At 36.9% G+C, this 18,070-nt stretch overlaps 1 protein-coding gene and 1 pseudogene across 2 annotated transcripts; both read left to right on the forward strand.

Annotated features, from left to right (window-relative positions):
• Nucleotides 1-380: 380 nt before the first annotated feature.
• Nucleotides 381-3,169, forward strand: LOC133303988 (UDP-glycosyltransferase 87A1-like). Of its 2 annotated transcripts, XM_061503960.1 has the most exons (3): nucleotides 381-1,007; nucleotides 1,443-2,358; nucleotides 3,066-3,169. In XM_061503960.1, exons 1-2 carry the CDS (start codon nucleotides 497-499, stop codon nucleotides 2,348-2,350), a joined length of 1,419 nt encoding a protein of 472 aa, XP_061359944.1. In that variant the 5' UTR covers nucleotides 381-496; the 3' UTR covers nucleotides 2,351-2,358; nucleotides 3,066-3,169. The 2 variants fall into 2 exon arrangements, with proteins under 2 accessions (XP_061359944.1, XP_061359943.1); XM_061503959.1 differs by lacking the exon at nucleotides 3,066-3,169 and having other exon boundaries at nucleotides 1,443-2,480.
• Nucleotides 3,170-7,713: 4,544 nt separating this feature from the next.
• LOC133303968 (UDP-glycosyltransferase 87A2-like) lies at nucleotides 7,714-15,537 on the forward strand (annotated as a pseudogene).
• The last annotated feature ends 2,533 nt before the right edge of the window (nucleotides 15,538-18,070 follow it).

Genomic DNA, 18,070 nt, shown 5'->3' on the forward strand with positions numbered 1-18,070 from the left:
GTTGGAGTATCGGGAAACATTAAAGTGTCAAAAAATATCGGACACGACACGTCAGAATTTTTGAAATGTCGGTGCTTGATAGGTGCAAATAATATAATTGCTTCGTTCACTAAGAAGGAAAATGGGCAAATAGTAGCTGGAGGGAGGGACACTGCAAAACAAAAATAGCACTTGAGAGTTGAGACTTGAGTATTATCTCACCTTAAAAAAAACTATTAATAGGTATCCTTGAAATCTTCTAGTGGACTTATTTTAATGAAAAGTCAGGCGAATTAAATGCAATTCAAAACAAAGAATTTAATGCTTCAATCAATGTTAGAGTCAATATTCATTAATTGAAACACATTATCAAAGAACAACTAATATTTTATTTGTGAGATAATTAAAATATGCCAAGAACTTCTGAATATAAAAAGTTTCACATAGAGCCTTTGCCTTCTTCCCCTTTCACAGATCAAAGATCTAATCAACGCTAAGCATAACTTACGAGTCATTGATGGAAGTTCCAACAACTATGAGGTTTAGTGGTCACGTGGTGGCCATGCCTTACCCAGGTCGAGGGCACGTGACCCCCATGTTGAGGCTCTGCAAACTAATTGCAGCTTCTTCAACATCACAAGGTCATGATGATGGTGCTCTTCTTATCACCATCGTTGTTACCCAAGAGTGGCTCGGCTACATCGGCTCCGAGCCTAAGCCGGATAACATTCGCTTCGCCACCATCCCAAACGTCGTCCCCCACCGCACTCAGATAGCCGCCGACTTCCCTGCCTTCTTCCAAGCCGCCATAACCAATATCGAAGCTCCCTTTGACAACCTCCTTGATCAGCTTCAGCCTCCCGTCACCGCCATCATCGGCGACGTCGAGTTGCAGTTCCCGGTCGCCGTTGCACGCCGGAGAAATATTCCGGTGGCGCTGCTTTGGACTATGTCAGCTTCCTTTTACTACATGTTACATCAACTGGAAAGCTTAGCCCGTAACCGGGGTTTCAAGGTTCATCTTCTAGGTAAAATTACAACATTTTCTTAGTATATGTTTAAGTAATTAATAGTTAAATGGATCAAAGAAAATTTAATGTAATTATTTAGTTCAATTAGAAATTATCTACTTACTGAGTTGGATTTAATTATTAGTCACATGAGGCCGATAGGTTCAAGATCAAGAGTATATCGGTAAAATAATTATGTTTCTATTATATAGAGAAATACAATTCATAACTGTTAGATATAAATAGAATTAAGAATTAAAATTGAAAATGTAATTTATATTGGTGGAAAATAATCCTGATATTATATATATTTTTTTCATATGAAATTTAGTTATGATTAAAAAATATATGAATTGTTAAAAGTTAAAATTCATGGTTTACTATTTAGTAAAATTATTGTAAACGCAGTGCCTATTTGTTGATGTTTGAACATTGTGACTTTTAATGATGCAGATGATGATGAAGAGCATATACCAGGAATTTCTTCAGCTCAATTATCTGATCTAAGAACTGTGCTTCATGAAAATGACATGAGGTTTTTGCAACCTGAGATGAAATGTATTTCAACTGTGCCCAAAGCAGATTGTCTTATATTGAGTACAATCCAAGAACTGGAAGTTGAAGCAATTTATTCCTTGAAAAATGTGTTACCTTTCCCAATCTATCCCATTTCCTTTCCTTACTTCAAACCTGAAACTGGTCATTCAGAAGTCAACAATGATGACAACCTTGACTACTTAAATTGGCTAGATTCTCAGCCAGCCCGGTCAGTATTGTACATTTCTTTTGGCAGTTTCCTTTCTGTGTCAAGTGCCCAAATGAATGAAATTGTTTCAGCTTTAAACACAAGTGGTGTTGGTTACTTTTGGGTGGCTCGTGGAGAAGCTTCTTGGTTGAAAGAGAAATGTGGGGATAGGGGTTTAGTGGTGCCTTGGTGTGACCAATTGAAGGTTTTGTCCCATCCTTCTGTAGGTGGGTTTTGGAGTCATTGTGGGTGGAATTCCACTACGGAAGCTGTTTTTGCTGGTATTCCAATGCTGACATTCCCTCTTTTCTTTGACCAAGTCCCAAATAGGAGGAAAATTTTGGAGGAATGGAAGAATGGGTGGGAGTTAAAAAGATCAAAGTTGGGAAGTGAAGAATTGATTACACAAGCAGAAATATTGGAAGTGGTTAGTAAGTTTATGGATCTTGGAAGTGGGAATGGTAAAGAAATCAGAGACAGGGCACTAGAACTCAAGGGCATATGTGACCGAGCAGTTGCAGAAGGTGGATCCTCCAATATGAACCTCAATGCATTTATACAAGACTTTTTATGTTTTCCAAGGTCATTGAGTGGCGGAGGAGATCTTGTTCCTTAGTGTGACAGGTATAAAATAGACAAATAAAAGATGTTATGTGTGCATTTACTTAGTGAGCTTAAAATAGGCAGATAAACACTATAAAGGTGAAAGTTTGTAAACAAAAGTATTTTGCTCTTATTTGATTGTTGGTTCATATATATGAGGGTGAAGGATAATTGAAAGTGAAATTAATATGTGCTTCACTCCAACTAAAAGCAAATTCTATCCACCACACTTCATGATTTGGAAGGTAAAGCAGTTGAATCTTTAAAGGCTATATTCCCCTTTCCAGTCTACAATGTAGGCCTTGCTGTACTTTACTTAGAGCTGGGATTCTTCATCTCATTGGAGAAACCCAATGAAGTCCAAGCCTCAGTTTTAAGCAAGTTGACCATGATCATAAGCCTACCCTGGCTCTGGATGGCCACAACCTCATCTTAACATTTGCTGGTGAGTTTCATATTTGGGCAAAGAATAAGGCCCCACTTGCCCCATTACATTTGCTTCTCAATGGTACTGATAATCTTTTGCTTTGAGAGCATGTTTCATGGAGAGTCCAATCAAATCCTTTCAAAATTCATGGAATTTGTGGAGCTAAATTAGCTTGTTGAGGGAATGGCCTTTCTATATGTGCTTGATAAATACTAGAATGAAAACAATTGTTATGGCCGTGATTATCTGCAGTTGTTGAATAACTACAAAACAACCCATTCTATACATTTTCTTTGTGCAGGCTTCTGACCCTACGTCAGCTTGGGATGCATTGGTGCAGCATGTTCTTTTTAAATAATCAGCTTACCTCGAAAGCTCAAATTAATAAGTGAAGATACTTAAGCTGTTAAATTGAAATTGATTCTTTACATATTTTACCTTAAACAAGAAGTTTTAAGTTGTTCCTGACTAGTTTTATAAAAATATGTTAAATTAATTACATTTAACTTGTCGGATAGATACCAGAGTGGCTCAAGTTTCGCGAGTCAGGATGCATGTTAGTTGATTAGTTGCATGTTAATTTGTTCTTCATTAACTAAACATTTTTTCCCTTCTTTTCATCTGCCTTTTTTTTTTTTTTTTTAACTTTTCATTAATTCTCACACCTGCCTTAAGTTTTAATCATTGGTTTTCATCAAAAAAAAAAAAAAATTCTTCATAAAACCATGTGTTCCAATAATCGCTGTTTTATTTTTCCTATTTTTTATTTCTCATGCTTCGTTGAATTCAAAAATCTTGCTGATGAATGAGGCATTTAACCTAACCTCAGCGGATACATTGGTATCATGCAAGGACTGAGTATATACCGGTATAATATTGAACATGATAATGATCTAAATAGAAAAGAGAAAAAGCTATCTTGGTTTGCTAAATTGAGTTGTTTGATAGGTTTATCATGTGGACATATGGATAAGTTATTAATTCTTTAATGCTTGGTGGTGTCAGCATATATTCGTTAGAATACTTGAAATTGAAAAACAATCATAATAAAAGAAAAATCAAATTTAGCTTTTTTATTCTCTTCTGTTTTCTTTAGTTAAGATTAAATTGCGTAACAAAGTCTAATAAAAATCAAAGACTATATATATATATATATATAATTTAAAATATTATGCACTTATTTAAAGGTTTTTATAATTTGAGTTCATTACTCAAAGTATTACATGTATCAATCAAATATTTAGAAAAGCATTGTCTATAGAAAGTACAACAACATATTTAAAAAGCATTGTTCATTACTCAAAGTATTAATTTCATTATAATTATTCTCTATAGAAAGTATATTTTTCTTCGATAAAAAAATTTAATCACTTAATTTTATTTTATAATAATGTTATTATCTCCTTGAATTGGGTAAATTGAATTGCATTAATCAGAATGTTTGGGATAAATAAGAAAAGCATTGTCTTAGAAAAGAATGTTTTTAAATAATCACTTAATATAAAATATTTTAACGCATTGCAATAGTTAGATGTTACGATTTTGGCAAGTATACCAATCGTTTCAAGTAATAAAAATGTGAGTAGAGTATCGTCCCACGAGGATTAATGTACCAAGTATTATTATAACTAGTCCCCTTAATTTGAAAAACTCGAATTAGTTTGAAAAATAGATTTTAAATTAAAATAAAAGTAATTAAAATTTATTGCAGTAAAAATCAAGAACATCCAAGAATATTCAAGAACGCAAGAATTGAGAATTAAATTTAGAATATCAAAGAAACTGCAGTTAGGAATTATTTCACCTCAGATCTACCTAGAATTGTTTAATTTAATTTCAACATTAAATTATCTCAGATATTTCAGACAATTTATCTTTTAAAAATAGTTGGTAAATCCTATGTCTTAGTGACTTTAACCATTTATTCTAATAATTAGAATCCTAATGAATTAGTGATTCCTCTTAAAATAAGCATTAGACACGATGAATTATGAAGTCTACAACTCAAGCAGGCCTATGTCTAGATCATGCAAGAATTGATATTTTACCCCCATCAGGATTAAAACTCCTATATGTCTATTGTGAGCCTTAACCCTCAAATCCCTATAAGAGTGATCAATTCATATAAGGATATAGAAATTCATGCAAGGTAAAACACAAATAACTAAAACAATTTATTATAGAAATCAAATTAAACTACAACTAGGATTCACATCGGATCCATAATCCTAACTATATAAATGAATTTAGCATAACATACTCACAAAATCAGAATAAAAAGATGATGAAAAATAAAGATAGTTTATGATAAAACTTGATTAAAGATAATCAATTATGAAACTTTGATCTCCTTCTTCTCCTCTGCAATTACGCTCTAGACTTTCTCCTTCGCTTCTACCTTCTGCCTTTGTCTCTGAGTTCTTCTTTCTTTCGTCTTTTGAATCTTTTTTTTGAAGGCTTCGTCGCGTTCTATTCAAAGGCTTAAAATTGGGCCTTTAATTTTGGGGCAGCTCAGCGAGCAAATTTTATTTCCTCGCTGAAGAGAGCTGCTTAGCCAGCCAATTATAACTTTTCGCATGCTTTGCTCGCTGAAGCGAGCTGCAGAGCAAGCAAGAATTAATTTTTATTAATTCTTTATTTTTATTTTTTTGATTTCAAAACAGATCCAAATTTCCTTTTCCTCATCAGATTAGTGGTTTGTTCTTTCTAGTATGAAACAACCTGAAACAATAAAAAGGATTTGAATATTATCTTGTTGTTGGCATTTTAATATTCTTTAAGATTTTATTAATTAACCCTATATTTTTAATCATATTAATTATTATTTGAACTATATTTGACATTAAAATATAGCGTCTTTTACACTTATCAAACAATTCCAGATTTACTCATTATTGTCCTCAGCAATGAATTAAATTGAAAGCATGGAATAATTCAATAGTGTAAAAAGCATGCTTAATGTAAGACTTAAATTGTACATCAATCTAAAAATGATTAGACTTATAGAAGATAACAAAGTTTAAGAACAAACATTTAACTAAGCAGTATTGAAAGCAAGCAAGTTATAAAATCAAAGCATGAGTCTATCAATCGAGTATAATAACTGAATTTTAACACACCCCTCACTAGATATATCAAGTCACTCATTACTCATCTGTCTAAGGGTAAGTGTTTCTCTCAAACTTTCTCTATATCAATATTTCCATAAGCTTGGTCATATTCGCACTCTCTACAGTTAATTAACATCCATAAAAGATCAAGAAGTCTTTATTCAGGTTGCAATGGGGCTTGGTTAAAGGAAGGATAAATAATAGGGTGGCAATACAGGTCAACTCGACACGACACGACATGCATTCGACACGTACACAACTCGACATGAACCGTACACGATACGTTTTGTAAACGGGTCAAAAAACACCAACCCAGACACGGCCTACAAAATTTGAAAATTTTAAAAAAATTGAGATTTTTTGAAAAATAAATAAATTAAAAACAACAAAAAAATAAAAAATAGACTAGCTTATGTTTTTTGAGATTTTTTGTTCCTTCTATGCAAATTAAGTCAACAAATTTCTAGATAACCATATTCTCTTATTATCTATTTACTGTGACACAAATATGCACCTAAAGTAAATAATAATTATAACATACAGAAAAAACCAAAATCAAATAAAAATATTCAAATAAACAAAAAGGAAAAACATGATGGGTTCTATTTCATGAATTGTCATCTACCTAAAAAAAATCAACAACCTTAAATAATCCAAATGAGAATATAACAAATATCATCAACCTCATAATTTCATCCTACCATCATCAATCTAAATATCTCATGGCTAGTGCAAAGTACAAACTCATCAAAATAAAATTATACAATAAATATTCTAAATTAAACACAAATTCCATTAAACACTAGTTTATGAATCAAGTTCATTTTAGGATTCCTCCACCATCAAGTCCTTCATCAAGTCTTCAGTTAAATCCACAGGTACAATTTCACCTAATTTAGGCGTGATTGGTGTGATGCCTTTTTCAGGCGTGTTTATGGGGTATGACGCCTATTTTGGGTGTGACTACTCACGTCCAATCAGAGCATAAACATCCTTTAATACACTAATAATTTGAAAATAACAATAAATTTATAATTTTGTATTTAATTTGCAATAAATTAATTTTTTTTCCCGAATATTGGGCAAATAATAGCTGTAGGGAGGGACAGTGCAAAACAACAATAGCGCTTGACAGTTGTGACTTGAGTAGGTCTATGATTACGTTAAAAATTGTAGAAGTTATCAACTTAAAAAACTATTAATACGAATATATTCAATGCAATTAAAAAAATATTAATGCTTCAATCAAGGGTCAATATTCATCAACTAAAACGCATTATTAAAGAACAACTAATAATTTATAGGGCTTTGGTTTTGCCCTGTTAAGGAATAATTTTCTTTTTCTACAAAGAAAACGACAAACTAGATAATAATAAAGAAAGTGAAAGATGCACTCTCTTCAAAAAATTTGTATTGTTTGTGGTGGTTGCATGACACTAAATTTTTTCAGTGTAACATACTTCTTATTTATCTTTAATTTATAAGGATTTTATAAGAGTTATATTGTAGGAAAAGTGATTGCATAATGTTATAGAGATTTATTTTGCGTGCCGTAATTTTTTTATTTTTTTTGCTTCAAAAAAAGTGTGAGTCCCACAAAATATTGTATGTGTAGAAAACTTTCTTGTGTAATGTAAAATGATAAATGCAAATCCTAATTTATAATATGCCAAAAACTCGTGCATGTGAAAAGCTTCACTAGTATTGGTCTGGTAGTGAAAAATTTGATTAATTTGTATTAGTTATATGTCCAATTCTCGTTGTAAGTCTTTGCCTTCTTTCCCTTTCACAGATCAAAGATCTAATCAAACCTAAGCGTAACTTTCGAGTCATTGATCGATGGAAGTTCCAGCATCTATGAGGTTTAGTGGTCACGTGGTGGCTGTGCCTTACCCAGTTCGAGGGCTCGTGACCCCCATGATGAGGCTCTGCAAACTAATTGCAGCCTCTGTTGGGGAAACTCGGTTCTCTCAAGCTCGACTAAGCAGTCTTTGTGCGGAAGTCAATCAACAAGATCCTGATATCGGATCTCGACAATACCTCGGTCTGAACTTCACCAGGTCAAGCAGTGCAGCGGAAAAATCAAAACAAAAACAGGAGAGAGAAGAAGAACACAACCAGATTTAACGTGGGAAAACCTTCTTCAATGAAGAAGTAAAAACCCACGGGACCTAGTCCAGATCAAAAATTCACTATAAAAATAATTGTTACAACGAATCAAATACACCAATGTGGTGGTTAACTCAACCTCTCCAACAATACAATGGTGATAATCAAACTACCCTAGAGATGTTTCACTCAAACTCTCTCTAGAGATTTCTCAAATGCAAAGCATAAAGCTTTGCTCAAACAATCAAATAATTCTCTCAAATTTGTTCTCTCAAATCTGACCTAGCCTCCATCCACAACTAATGAGTATATATAGAGGAGGTGGAAATTAGGGTTAGGGTTTTTAGGGAACCCCTCAAATGGGCTTGGGCTTAGCATTGAAGGAGGAAGCCCAACAAATCTCCCCCACCGACTTCAATGCGTCGGCTTCAACATCAACCCGGCTCCTTCACAGCAGTCTTCAAATTTCCTTGCTGGAACCGGCTTTGTCATCATGTCGAACCAATTTTGGTCAGTGTGCACTTTGACGAGTTCGAGCTCTCCACCTTCCACCACATCCCGGATCCAGTGATACCTCACATCAATATGTTTAGTACGGGAGTGATAGGTTGAATTCTTTGCAAGATGGATTGCGCTTTGATTGTCACAACCCAGCTCGTACTTGTCTTGTTCATGGCCGAGTTCCATGAGGAACTTCTTCATCCACAGCATCTCTTTGCTTGCCTCAGTAGCGGCAATGTACTCAGCCTCAGTTGTTGATAGTGCAACACATTTTTGAAGTCTTGATTGCCAAGAGACAGCTCCTCCGACAAATCTCATCAAATATCCTGTAGTCGACTTCCTCGAGTCGGCATCTCCCCCTAAATCAGAATCCGAGTAGCCTTGCAACTCGGCTTTTCCTTCTCCAAATCGGAGACATAAGTCGGTCGTACCTCGGAGGTACTTGAAGATCCACTTCACTGCTTCCCAGTGTTCTTTACCGGGGTTTGACAAATACCGGCTTACCATTCCAACAGCATACGCCAAGTCGGGTCTAGTGCAAACCATTGCATACATCAAGCTTCCGACAGCGAATTAGTAAGGGACCTTCATCATCTCATCTTTGTCTTCATCAGATCTCGGACATTGCTTCTGGTTCAGCTTTATGTGTCCGGCAAGGGGGGTGCTCACTGTTTTGGCTTTGTCCATGCTAAATCTCTTCAAAATCTTCTCAATATATTTCTCTTGACTCAGCCACAATAGCTTCTTCTGTCTATCTCGGATGATCTTGATTCCGAGAATCTGCTTTGCAGGGCCGAGGTCCTTCATTGCGAAGGACGAGCTCAATGCCTTTTTCAGGGCGGCTATCCTCGATTTGTCTTTCCCTACAATAAGCATGTTGTCAATATATAACAACAAGATCAAAAAATCTCCAGCCTCATACCTCTTCACAAATACGCAGTGGTCGACTTCAGTCTTCTCAAACTTATGATCAAGCATGAATGATTCAAACTTCTTGTACCACTGTCGAGGTGCTTGCTTCAAGCCATAGAGGCTCTTTTTCAATCGACATACCAAGTCTTCTTAGTCTGGAGCTTGGAATCCTTCAGGTTGCTCCATGTATATTTCTTCTTCTAAGTCACCGTGAAGAAATGCTGTCTTCACGTCCATTTGTTCTACCTCGAGGTCCATCGAAGCCGCTATAGCTAACACGGTTCGGACCGAGGTCATTTTCACCACAGGAGAAAAAATCTCCTCAAAGTCTACTCCTTTCTTCTGATTGCAGTCTTTCACTACAATCCGGGCTTTGTATCTCGGCTTTTGCCCATTCTCTTCATTCTTAATCTTGTAGACCATTTGTTTTTCAGAGCTCGTCTTCCTTTAGGCAACTCGGTCAGCTCATAAGTTTGATTCTCGTGCAGAGACTTCATCTCGTCTTGCATTTCCTTTTCCCATTCTTCTTTTTCTGAGCTCGTCACAGCCTCATCATAACTCTGAGGCTCACCGTCTTCAGCAACAACGGTGTATTCGTCAGATGGGTATCTCGTAGAGGGTCTTCTTTCTCGAGTTGGATATCTCGTCTATTCTTCAGGATGAGAACCCGGTTCATCATTCTCATCCCGGATCTCATCATCAACTCGGACCTCAGTGTCTTGATCATCTTCAGCTTGTTGATGATCATCATTTTCTTCATTCTCTTGATTTTCTCCCCCTGCTTCAGCTCGGACATGAGGGTTGGTTCTTCACGTCTGACAGTAACTCAGACTTTGGGCTTCGAGATGTCATGAATGTTCTCTTGCTCATGAAAGATCACATCTCGGCTTCTCACGATCTTCTTATTGATTGGATCCCAAAGTCGGAACCCGAACTCACATCTCGGCGAACCAAGATAGATGCATTCTTTTGTCTTCGCATCGAGTTTTGCCCTTTCATCTTTAGGGATATGCACGAAAGCTCGGCATCCAAACACTTTCAATTGATTATAGGCCGCTTTCCGACCTGTCCAGACTTCTTCTGGAATTTCTCTTTCAAGTGGCCTTGATGGTGAGAGGTTGATCAAGTCAACAACAGTTTTGACGGCTTCTCCCCAGAATGATTTCGACAATCCGGCATTGGATAACATGCTTCGGACCTTCTCTTCAATAGTTCTGTTCATCCGCTCAGCCAGTCCATTCAGCTGAGGTGTCTTGGGGGGCGTCTTCTCAAGTCGAATCCCGGCCGCTCTGCAGTATGCATCAAATGGGCCGCAATACTCACCACCATTATCAGATCGGACCACCTTCAATTTCTTGTCAGTCTCCCTTTCAACCATTGCATAGAATTCTTTAAAGGATTGGAGTACTTGGTCTTTAGACTTCAACAAATGTACCCACACTTTGCGGGAATGGTCATCAATAAATGAAACAAAGTACTGAGCTCCTCCAAGGGATCTTTCCGACATGGAGCAGACATCAGTATGGACGAGGTCAAGAATATACCTGCGTCGTCTAGGTTGATCCGGTCTCACAAAAGAAACCCGGTGCTGCTTTCCAGCTAGGCAGTGCGTGCAACTCTCCAACGCTTGGCCTTTCAACCCGGTCAGTAATCCTTTCTTGTTCAGGATCTGGAGCCCTTTCTCGCTCATGTGGCCGAGGCACTTGTGCCATAGCTCCAAGCTAGGTTCATCTCGGACAGAATTGGCTTCTCCGCCATTGATCTTTCCTTGCATTACGTACAAGGAGCCTTCTTTCTTACCTCGGGCCACGACCAAGTTTCCCTTGGCCAGCTTCCATCTCACACTACCGAAGTAGTTCACTAACCCGGCATCATCAAGTTTGCCTACCGAGATTAGGTTCAAACGCATGTCAGGAACATGCCTCACATCCTTCAACACAAGTAGGCACCCGACATCCGTGGTCAGATTTACATCACCGACACCAACAATCTTGCTGGTCACTTGATTTCCTATCTGCACGACTCCAAAGTCACCACATCGATAAGAGGAGAAAAAACCTTTGTGTGGAGTAACGTGGAAGGAGGCACCGGAGTCAACAATCCAGGTGCAGTCATCATATGCAACATTCAAATAATTATCCTCACCAAGGAGGAAAATATCGGCATCAGGGTTTGCAGCCACCGCAGTGGTGCTCTTGTCTTCCCTCTTCTTGGGAATAATCTGATTCGGCTTCACAGAGCCGTTCTTCTCATCATTCTGTAGGGTCCAGCAGTCTGGCTTCTTATGACCTGTCTTTCCACACTAAAAGCACTTCAACTCATATTTCGGCTTTGACCGACCTTTGGACTCGTCTCGTCTGTCACGACCTCTACCTCGGCTTTTGCTTCTACCGTGGGAGTCGAATTTCCCTTTGTTCTCAGACGTGCTCGAAGTACCTCGTTCTCTTCTCCTGGATTCTTCGCCCAGGAGGCTGTCTGTCACGACATCCATCTTCAATTTTCCATCTGGAGTCGAGTTATTCAGGGTCACCACCAGAGTATCCCAGCTTTCTGGCAGCGAGCTCAACAGCAGCAATGCCTGCAATTCTTCATCAATTTTCATATCAGCCTTTGACAACTGATTCACAATACCTTTGTAGGTGTTCAGGTGTTCAATCATGATCAAGCCGTCCTTGTATTCAAGCTTAACAAGTCGGCGAACCAGGTGTGCTTTATTCCTGGGAATCTTCTTTTGAATCATGGACTCCAGCTTCGTCCACAACTCATACGCGTTCGTGAACTCGGACACGTGCTCAAAGAGGCTTTTATCAATATATTTCTTGATCGTGGCTACTGCCTTCCGACTCAGGATCTCCCACTACTTATCAGTTTTGCCTGCCGGTCTCTCATCAAGGATAATGGGCTCATGCAGATCTTTGCAGTAGAGATGATCTTCCATCATCGGTCTCCAATAAGTGAAGTTGTCTGCGGTCAACTTGAACATATCTCCATCATGAGTTATGCCACTGGTCTCCCTCAGAACCCGTCGAACTCGGGCTCTGATACCACTGTTGGGAAAACTCGGTTCCCTCAAGCTCGGCTAAGTAGCCTTTGTGCGGAAGTCAATCAACAAGATCCTGATATCGGATCTCGACAATACCTCGGCCTGAACTTCACCAGGTTAGGCAGCGCAGCAGAAAAATCAAAACAAAAACAGGAGAGAGAGAAGAAGAACACAACCAGATTTAACGTGGGAAAACCTTCTTCAATGAAGAAGTAAAAACCCACGGGACCTAGTCCAGATCAAAAATCCACTATGAAAATAATGGTTACAACGAATCAAATACACCAATGTGGTGGTTAACTCAACCTCTCCAACAATGGTGATAATCAAACTACCCTAGAGATGTTTCACTCAAACTCTCTCTAGAGATCTCTCAAATGCAAAGCATAAAGCTTTGCTCAAACAATCAAATAATTCTCTCAAATTTGTTCTCTCAAATCTGACCTAGCCTCCACCCACAACTAATGAGTATATATAGAGGAGGTGGAAATTAGGGTTAGGGGTTTTAGGAAACCCCTCAAATGGGCTTGGGCTTAGCATTGAAGGAGGAAGCCCAACAGCCTCTTCAACATCGCAAGGTCATGATGGTCCTCTTCTTATCACCATCGTTGTAACCCAAGAGTGGCTCGGCTACATCGGCTCCGAGCCTAAGCCGGATAACATTCGCTTCGCCACCATCCTAAACGTCGTCCCCCACCGCACTCAGATAGCCGCCGACTTCCCTGGCTTCTTCCAAGCCGCCATAACCAACATCAAAGCTCCCTTAGACAACCTCCTTGATCGGCTTCAGCCTCCCGTCACCGCCATCATCGGCGAAGTTGAGTTGCACTTCCCGGTCGTCGTTGCACGCCGGAGAAATATTCCGATGGCGCTACTTTGGAGTATGTCAGCTTCCTTTTACTACATGTTGCATCAATTGGAAAGCTTAGCCCGTAACCGGGGTTTCAAGGTTGATCTTCAAGGTAAAATTACAACATTTTCTTGTTTAAATAATTAATATTTAAATGGATCAGAGAAAATTTAATGTTATTATTTAGTTAAATTAGAAATTATCTACTTATTGAGTTGAATTTAATTTATTTATCAGATAGCCATCAGATACAAATAATTTCAAGATCAAGAATATATCGATAATAATTATATTTCCATATATACATGGAATAATCTTTTGATATAAGTCTTATTCATCGTATCGGTAGTTGATTTCCGCTCATTTAATTGTTGTTATATTAATTAATTAATTATTAGTTTCAAATAAATTATAGTTGTTATGGAAATCAACAATCAAGATCAGAAATAAAACTTCTTAATCTTACATGGATTCCTCATTAATTATTAATTTTGAATAAATGAAAATTGCTGTATTGCGAAAATCAACAGTTAGAATTTGAAGTCAAATTTCAAAGTTTTATTTCATATATATATGTGTGTGTGTGTGTGTGTGCGCGCGCAAAATATTTCTACAGCCACTCGAGATAAGGTTATCTACAGTTATTCCAAAAATTATGTCATTCTGATTAGTAAATGGTGTTTCGTAATTTTAGGTGAATTAATGAAGGGAAAAATGTTTCTGCAGTCACTGCAGATAAGTTATCTGCATTTTTTCCAAAACGACGTCGTTTTGGTATTAAAATTTTAAAAAATTATAAATATAAAGACTATTATAACCCTGAAATAAATTAAAATTACAAAAATACCATGATTTCCGTCCCAAAACGATGTCGTATTGGGCTCACTGCACAGATAAATTATCTGCAGTAAATGCAGAAAAAACGAACTCATTAATGAATGGTGTTTCCGTAATTTTGTTTATTTTTTATCATATACATTTTACTGAAACACTCTATATTAATTCACCTAAAATTACAGAAACACCATTCATTAACCAAAACGACATAATTTTTGGGTAGTTATAGATATAACTTATCTAAAGTGACTGTAGAAATATTTTACATATATATATATATATATATATATATATATATATATATATATATATATATATATCTGATTTGTAAGCATGCAACACCATTGATCTTTTTTTATCTAATGACTCTCAGATGATGTGTCAAAAGTGACAAAAGATCCTACCATATATATATGTGTGTGTGTGTGTGAAATTTTGTTATGATAAAAAAAATATGAATCGTTAAAAGTTGAAATGGATAGTTCACTATTTAGTAAAATTATTATAATTGTAGCTCCTATTTGTTGATGTTTGAACATTGTTACTTTTAATGATGCAGATGATGATGAAGAGCATATACCAGGAATTTCTTCGACACAATTAGCTGATCTAAGAACTGTGCTTCATGCAAACGACTTGGGGTTTTTGCAACTTAAGTTGAAATGTATATCAACTGCGCCCAAAGCAGATTGTCTGATATTGAGTACAATCCAAGAGCTGGAAACTGAAGCAATTGATTCCTTCAAACCTGAAACTAGTCATTTAGAAGTCAACAATGATTACAACCTTGACTACTTAAATTGGCTAGATTCTCAGCCAGCCCAGTCAGTATTGTACATTTCTTTTGGCAGTTTCCTTTCTGTGTCAAGTGCACAAATGAATGAAATTGTTTCAGCTTTAAACACAAGTGGTGTTCGTTACTTTTGGTTGGCTCGTGAAGAAGCTTCTTGGTTAAAAGAGAAATGTAGGGGTAAGGGTTTAGTGGTGCCCTGGTGTGACCAATTGAAGGTTTTGGCCCATCCTTCTGTAGGTGGGTTTTGGAGTCATTGTGGGTGGAATTCCACTATGGAAGCTGTTTTTGCTAGTATTCCAATGCTGACGTTCCCTCTTTTCTATGACCAAGTCCCAAATAGGAGGCGAATTTTGGAAGAATGGGTGGGAGTTAAAAAGATCAAAGTTGGGAAGTGAAGAATTGATAACACAAGAAGAAATATTGGAAGTGGTTAGTAAGTTTATGGATCTAGGAAGTGGGAATGGTATAGAAATCAGAGACAGGGCACTAGGACTCAAGGGCATATGTGACCGAGCAGTTGCAGAAGGTGGATCCTCCAATATGAACCTCAATTCATTTATACAAGAATTTTTATGTTTTCCAAGGTCATTGAGTGGCGAAGGAGATCTTGTTCCTTAGTGTGACAGGTATAAAATAGACAAATAAAAGATGTTGTGTGTGCATTTACTTAGTGAGCTTAAAATAGGCAGATAAACACTATAAAGGTGAAAGTTTGTAAATAAAAGTATTTTGCTCTTATTTGATTGTTGGTTCATATATATAAGGGTAAAGGATAATTGAAAGTGAATTTCATATGTGCTTCACTCCAACTAAAAGCAAATCCTATCCACCACACTTCATGATTTGGAAGGTAAAGCAGTTGAATCTTTAAAGGCTATAATTCCCCTTTTCAGTCTACAATGTAGGCCTTGCTGTACCTTACTTAGAGCTGGGATTCTTCATCTCATTGGAGAAACCCAATGAAGTCCAAGCCTCAGTTTTAAGCAAGTTGGCCATGATCATAAGCCTACCCTGGCGTTGGATGACCACAACCTCATCTTAACATTTGCTGGTGAGTTTCATATTTGAGCCATGAACAAGGCCTTATTTGCCCCAGTACATTTGCTTCTCCATGGTACTGGTAATCTTTTTCTGTGAGAGCTTGTTTCATGGAAAGTCCAATCAAATCCTTTCAAAATTCATGGAATTTGTGGAGCTAAATTAGCTTGTTGGGGGAATGGCCTTTCTAGAATGAAAATAAGATCATATATATGATAATATTTGTGGACTATCTTAACATTATCTCTATCAATTCCTTTTTTCTGGTGTGTTGTTTGTATCCATGTGCTAGTGGACTCATACTGATTCATCTACTTTGACTTAAAGAAGCCACTAAAGGTTTCAATCAAGAAATAGGAATTAAGAAATATGAAGGCCTATCTTGTGAGACCAAAAAGTGATGGCATAAAGAGATTAAAAAAAAAAAATTTACCCCCCAAAAATGTCAACGAGGAGGAAGAAATTTGAAATTGTATTTTTTTATCCACTATACATTCATATATTGCAAAAGGGTATGAGCTGGAAAAATTAACTGAACATAAAAAATACGAAATACAAAAGAATACTATGAGAAATACATAGTAAAATTGTTGCGAACTCGGCAAGTGCACCGGTCGTACAAGTAATAAAGTGATAAGAAAAGTTGTCGATCCCACGAAGACTAATGACCAAGCAATAATCTATCTATTTAACTAAAGTTGGATCGATCGTAAAAGGATTTCTTGAGAATATTGTAATTAAAATAAAAACAGAATTTGTAAACTTATTTTTAGTTTTTATTGAAAAGAAGTTTTTGTATATTGATATTGAATAAATTACATGAGTGAGTATTTATACAAGAAAGAATCGCTAAGAATGACTAAGCGATGACTAATCAATCCTATCACAATCCTAATCACAATCAATTCTAATCAATCACAATTAATCCTAATCAATCATAATCAATCCTAATCAATCATAATCAATCCTAATTAATAGGAAATAAAAACGGAAACATGTTTGAATTCTAATTTTCTACACTCCCCCTCAAGTTGGGAGGTAAATATTGATCATTCCCAACTTGCCAATCAAGTCTTCGAATGCTGGACGGTGTAGGCCCTTGGTAAGGACATCTGCCGTTTGCTCTTTGGTTGGAACATATATCAAATGCACACTTCCATCATCTAATTTTTCTTTGATGAAGTGACGATCAACTTCCACGTGCTTTGTTCGATCATGATGCACAGGATTTTGAGCAATGCTAACAGCTGCCTTGTTGTCACAATATAGTTTTATTGGTAGGGAATATGAAATCTTCAACTCTTGAAGAAGTCTTCTCAACCAGATTCCTTCACAAACTCCATGAGCTAAAGCTCGAAATTCTGCTTCAGCACTACTTCTTGCAACCACTGTTTGCTTTTTGCTTCTCCAAGTAACAAGATTTCCCCACACATAGGTGCAATAGCCTGAGGTAGATCTTCTGTCTACTGATGAGCCTGCCCAATCTGCATCAGTGTAGATTTCAATTGTCCTTTTATACCCCTTTTTAAAGAATAATCCTCTTCCTGGAGTATTCTTGAGGTATCTAAGCACCCTATAGACTGCACTAAGATGCTTCTCCTTGGGTGAGTGCATGAATTGACTAATCATACTCACCGCAAAGGCAATGTCAGGACGCGTATGAGATAAGTAGATTAGTTTACCAACCAATCGCTGATATTGTTCTTTATCCACCTCATTCCCATCTTCAATACCTAACTTGGTATTAGGTTCCACAGGTGTCTCAGCAGGTTTACACCCTAACATTCCTGTTTCCAACAAAAGATCTAGAACATATTTCTTTTGTGTTAGAGTGATGCCTGTTTTGCTCCTAGCAACTTCCATACCAAGGAAATATTTGAGAGTGCCAAGGTCTTTGAGTTCAAATTGAGCTGCTAGAAATTTCTTCAAGGTGTTCAATTCCTCAATATCATCACCTGTAAGAATTATATCATCTACATATACAATAAGAATAGCAATTTTACCATCCTTAGAGTGTTTGTGGAAGAGAGTATGATCAGTCTGTGCTTGAATGAAGCCTCTTCTTTTGACTGCTTGTGTGAATTTGTCGAACCATTCTCTGGGAGACTGTTTC

This window comes from Gastrolobium bilobum, unplaced genomic scaffold (genome assembly GCF_033153095.1).
Source record: "Gastrolobium bilobum isolate Gb01-03AN ecotype WA unplaced genomic scaffold, APGP_CSIRO_Gbil_v1 utg6918, whole genome shotgun sequence".
NCBI lineage: Eukaryota > Viridiplantae > Streptophyta > Magnoliopsida > Fabales > Fabaceae > Gastrolobium > Gastrolobium bilobum.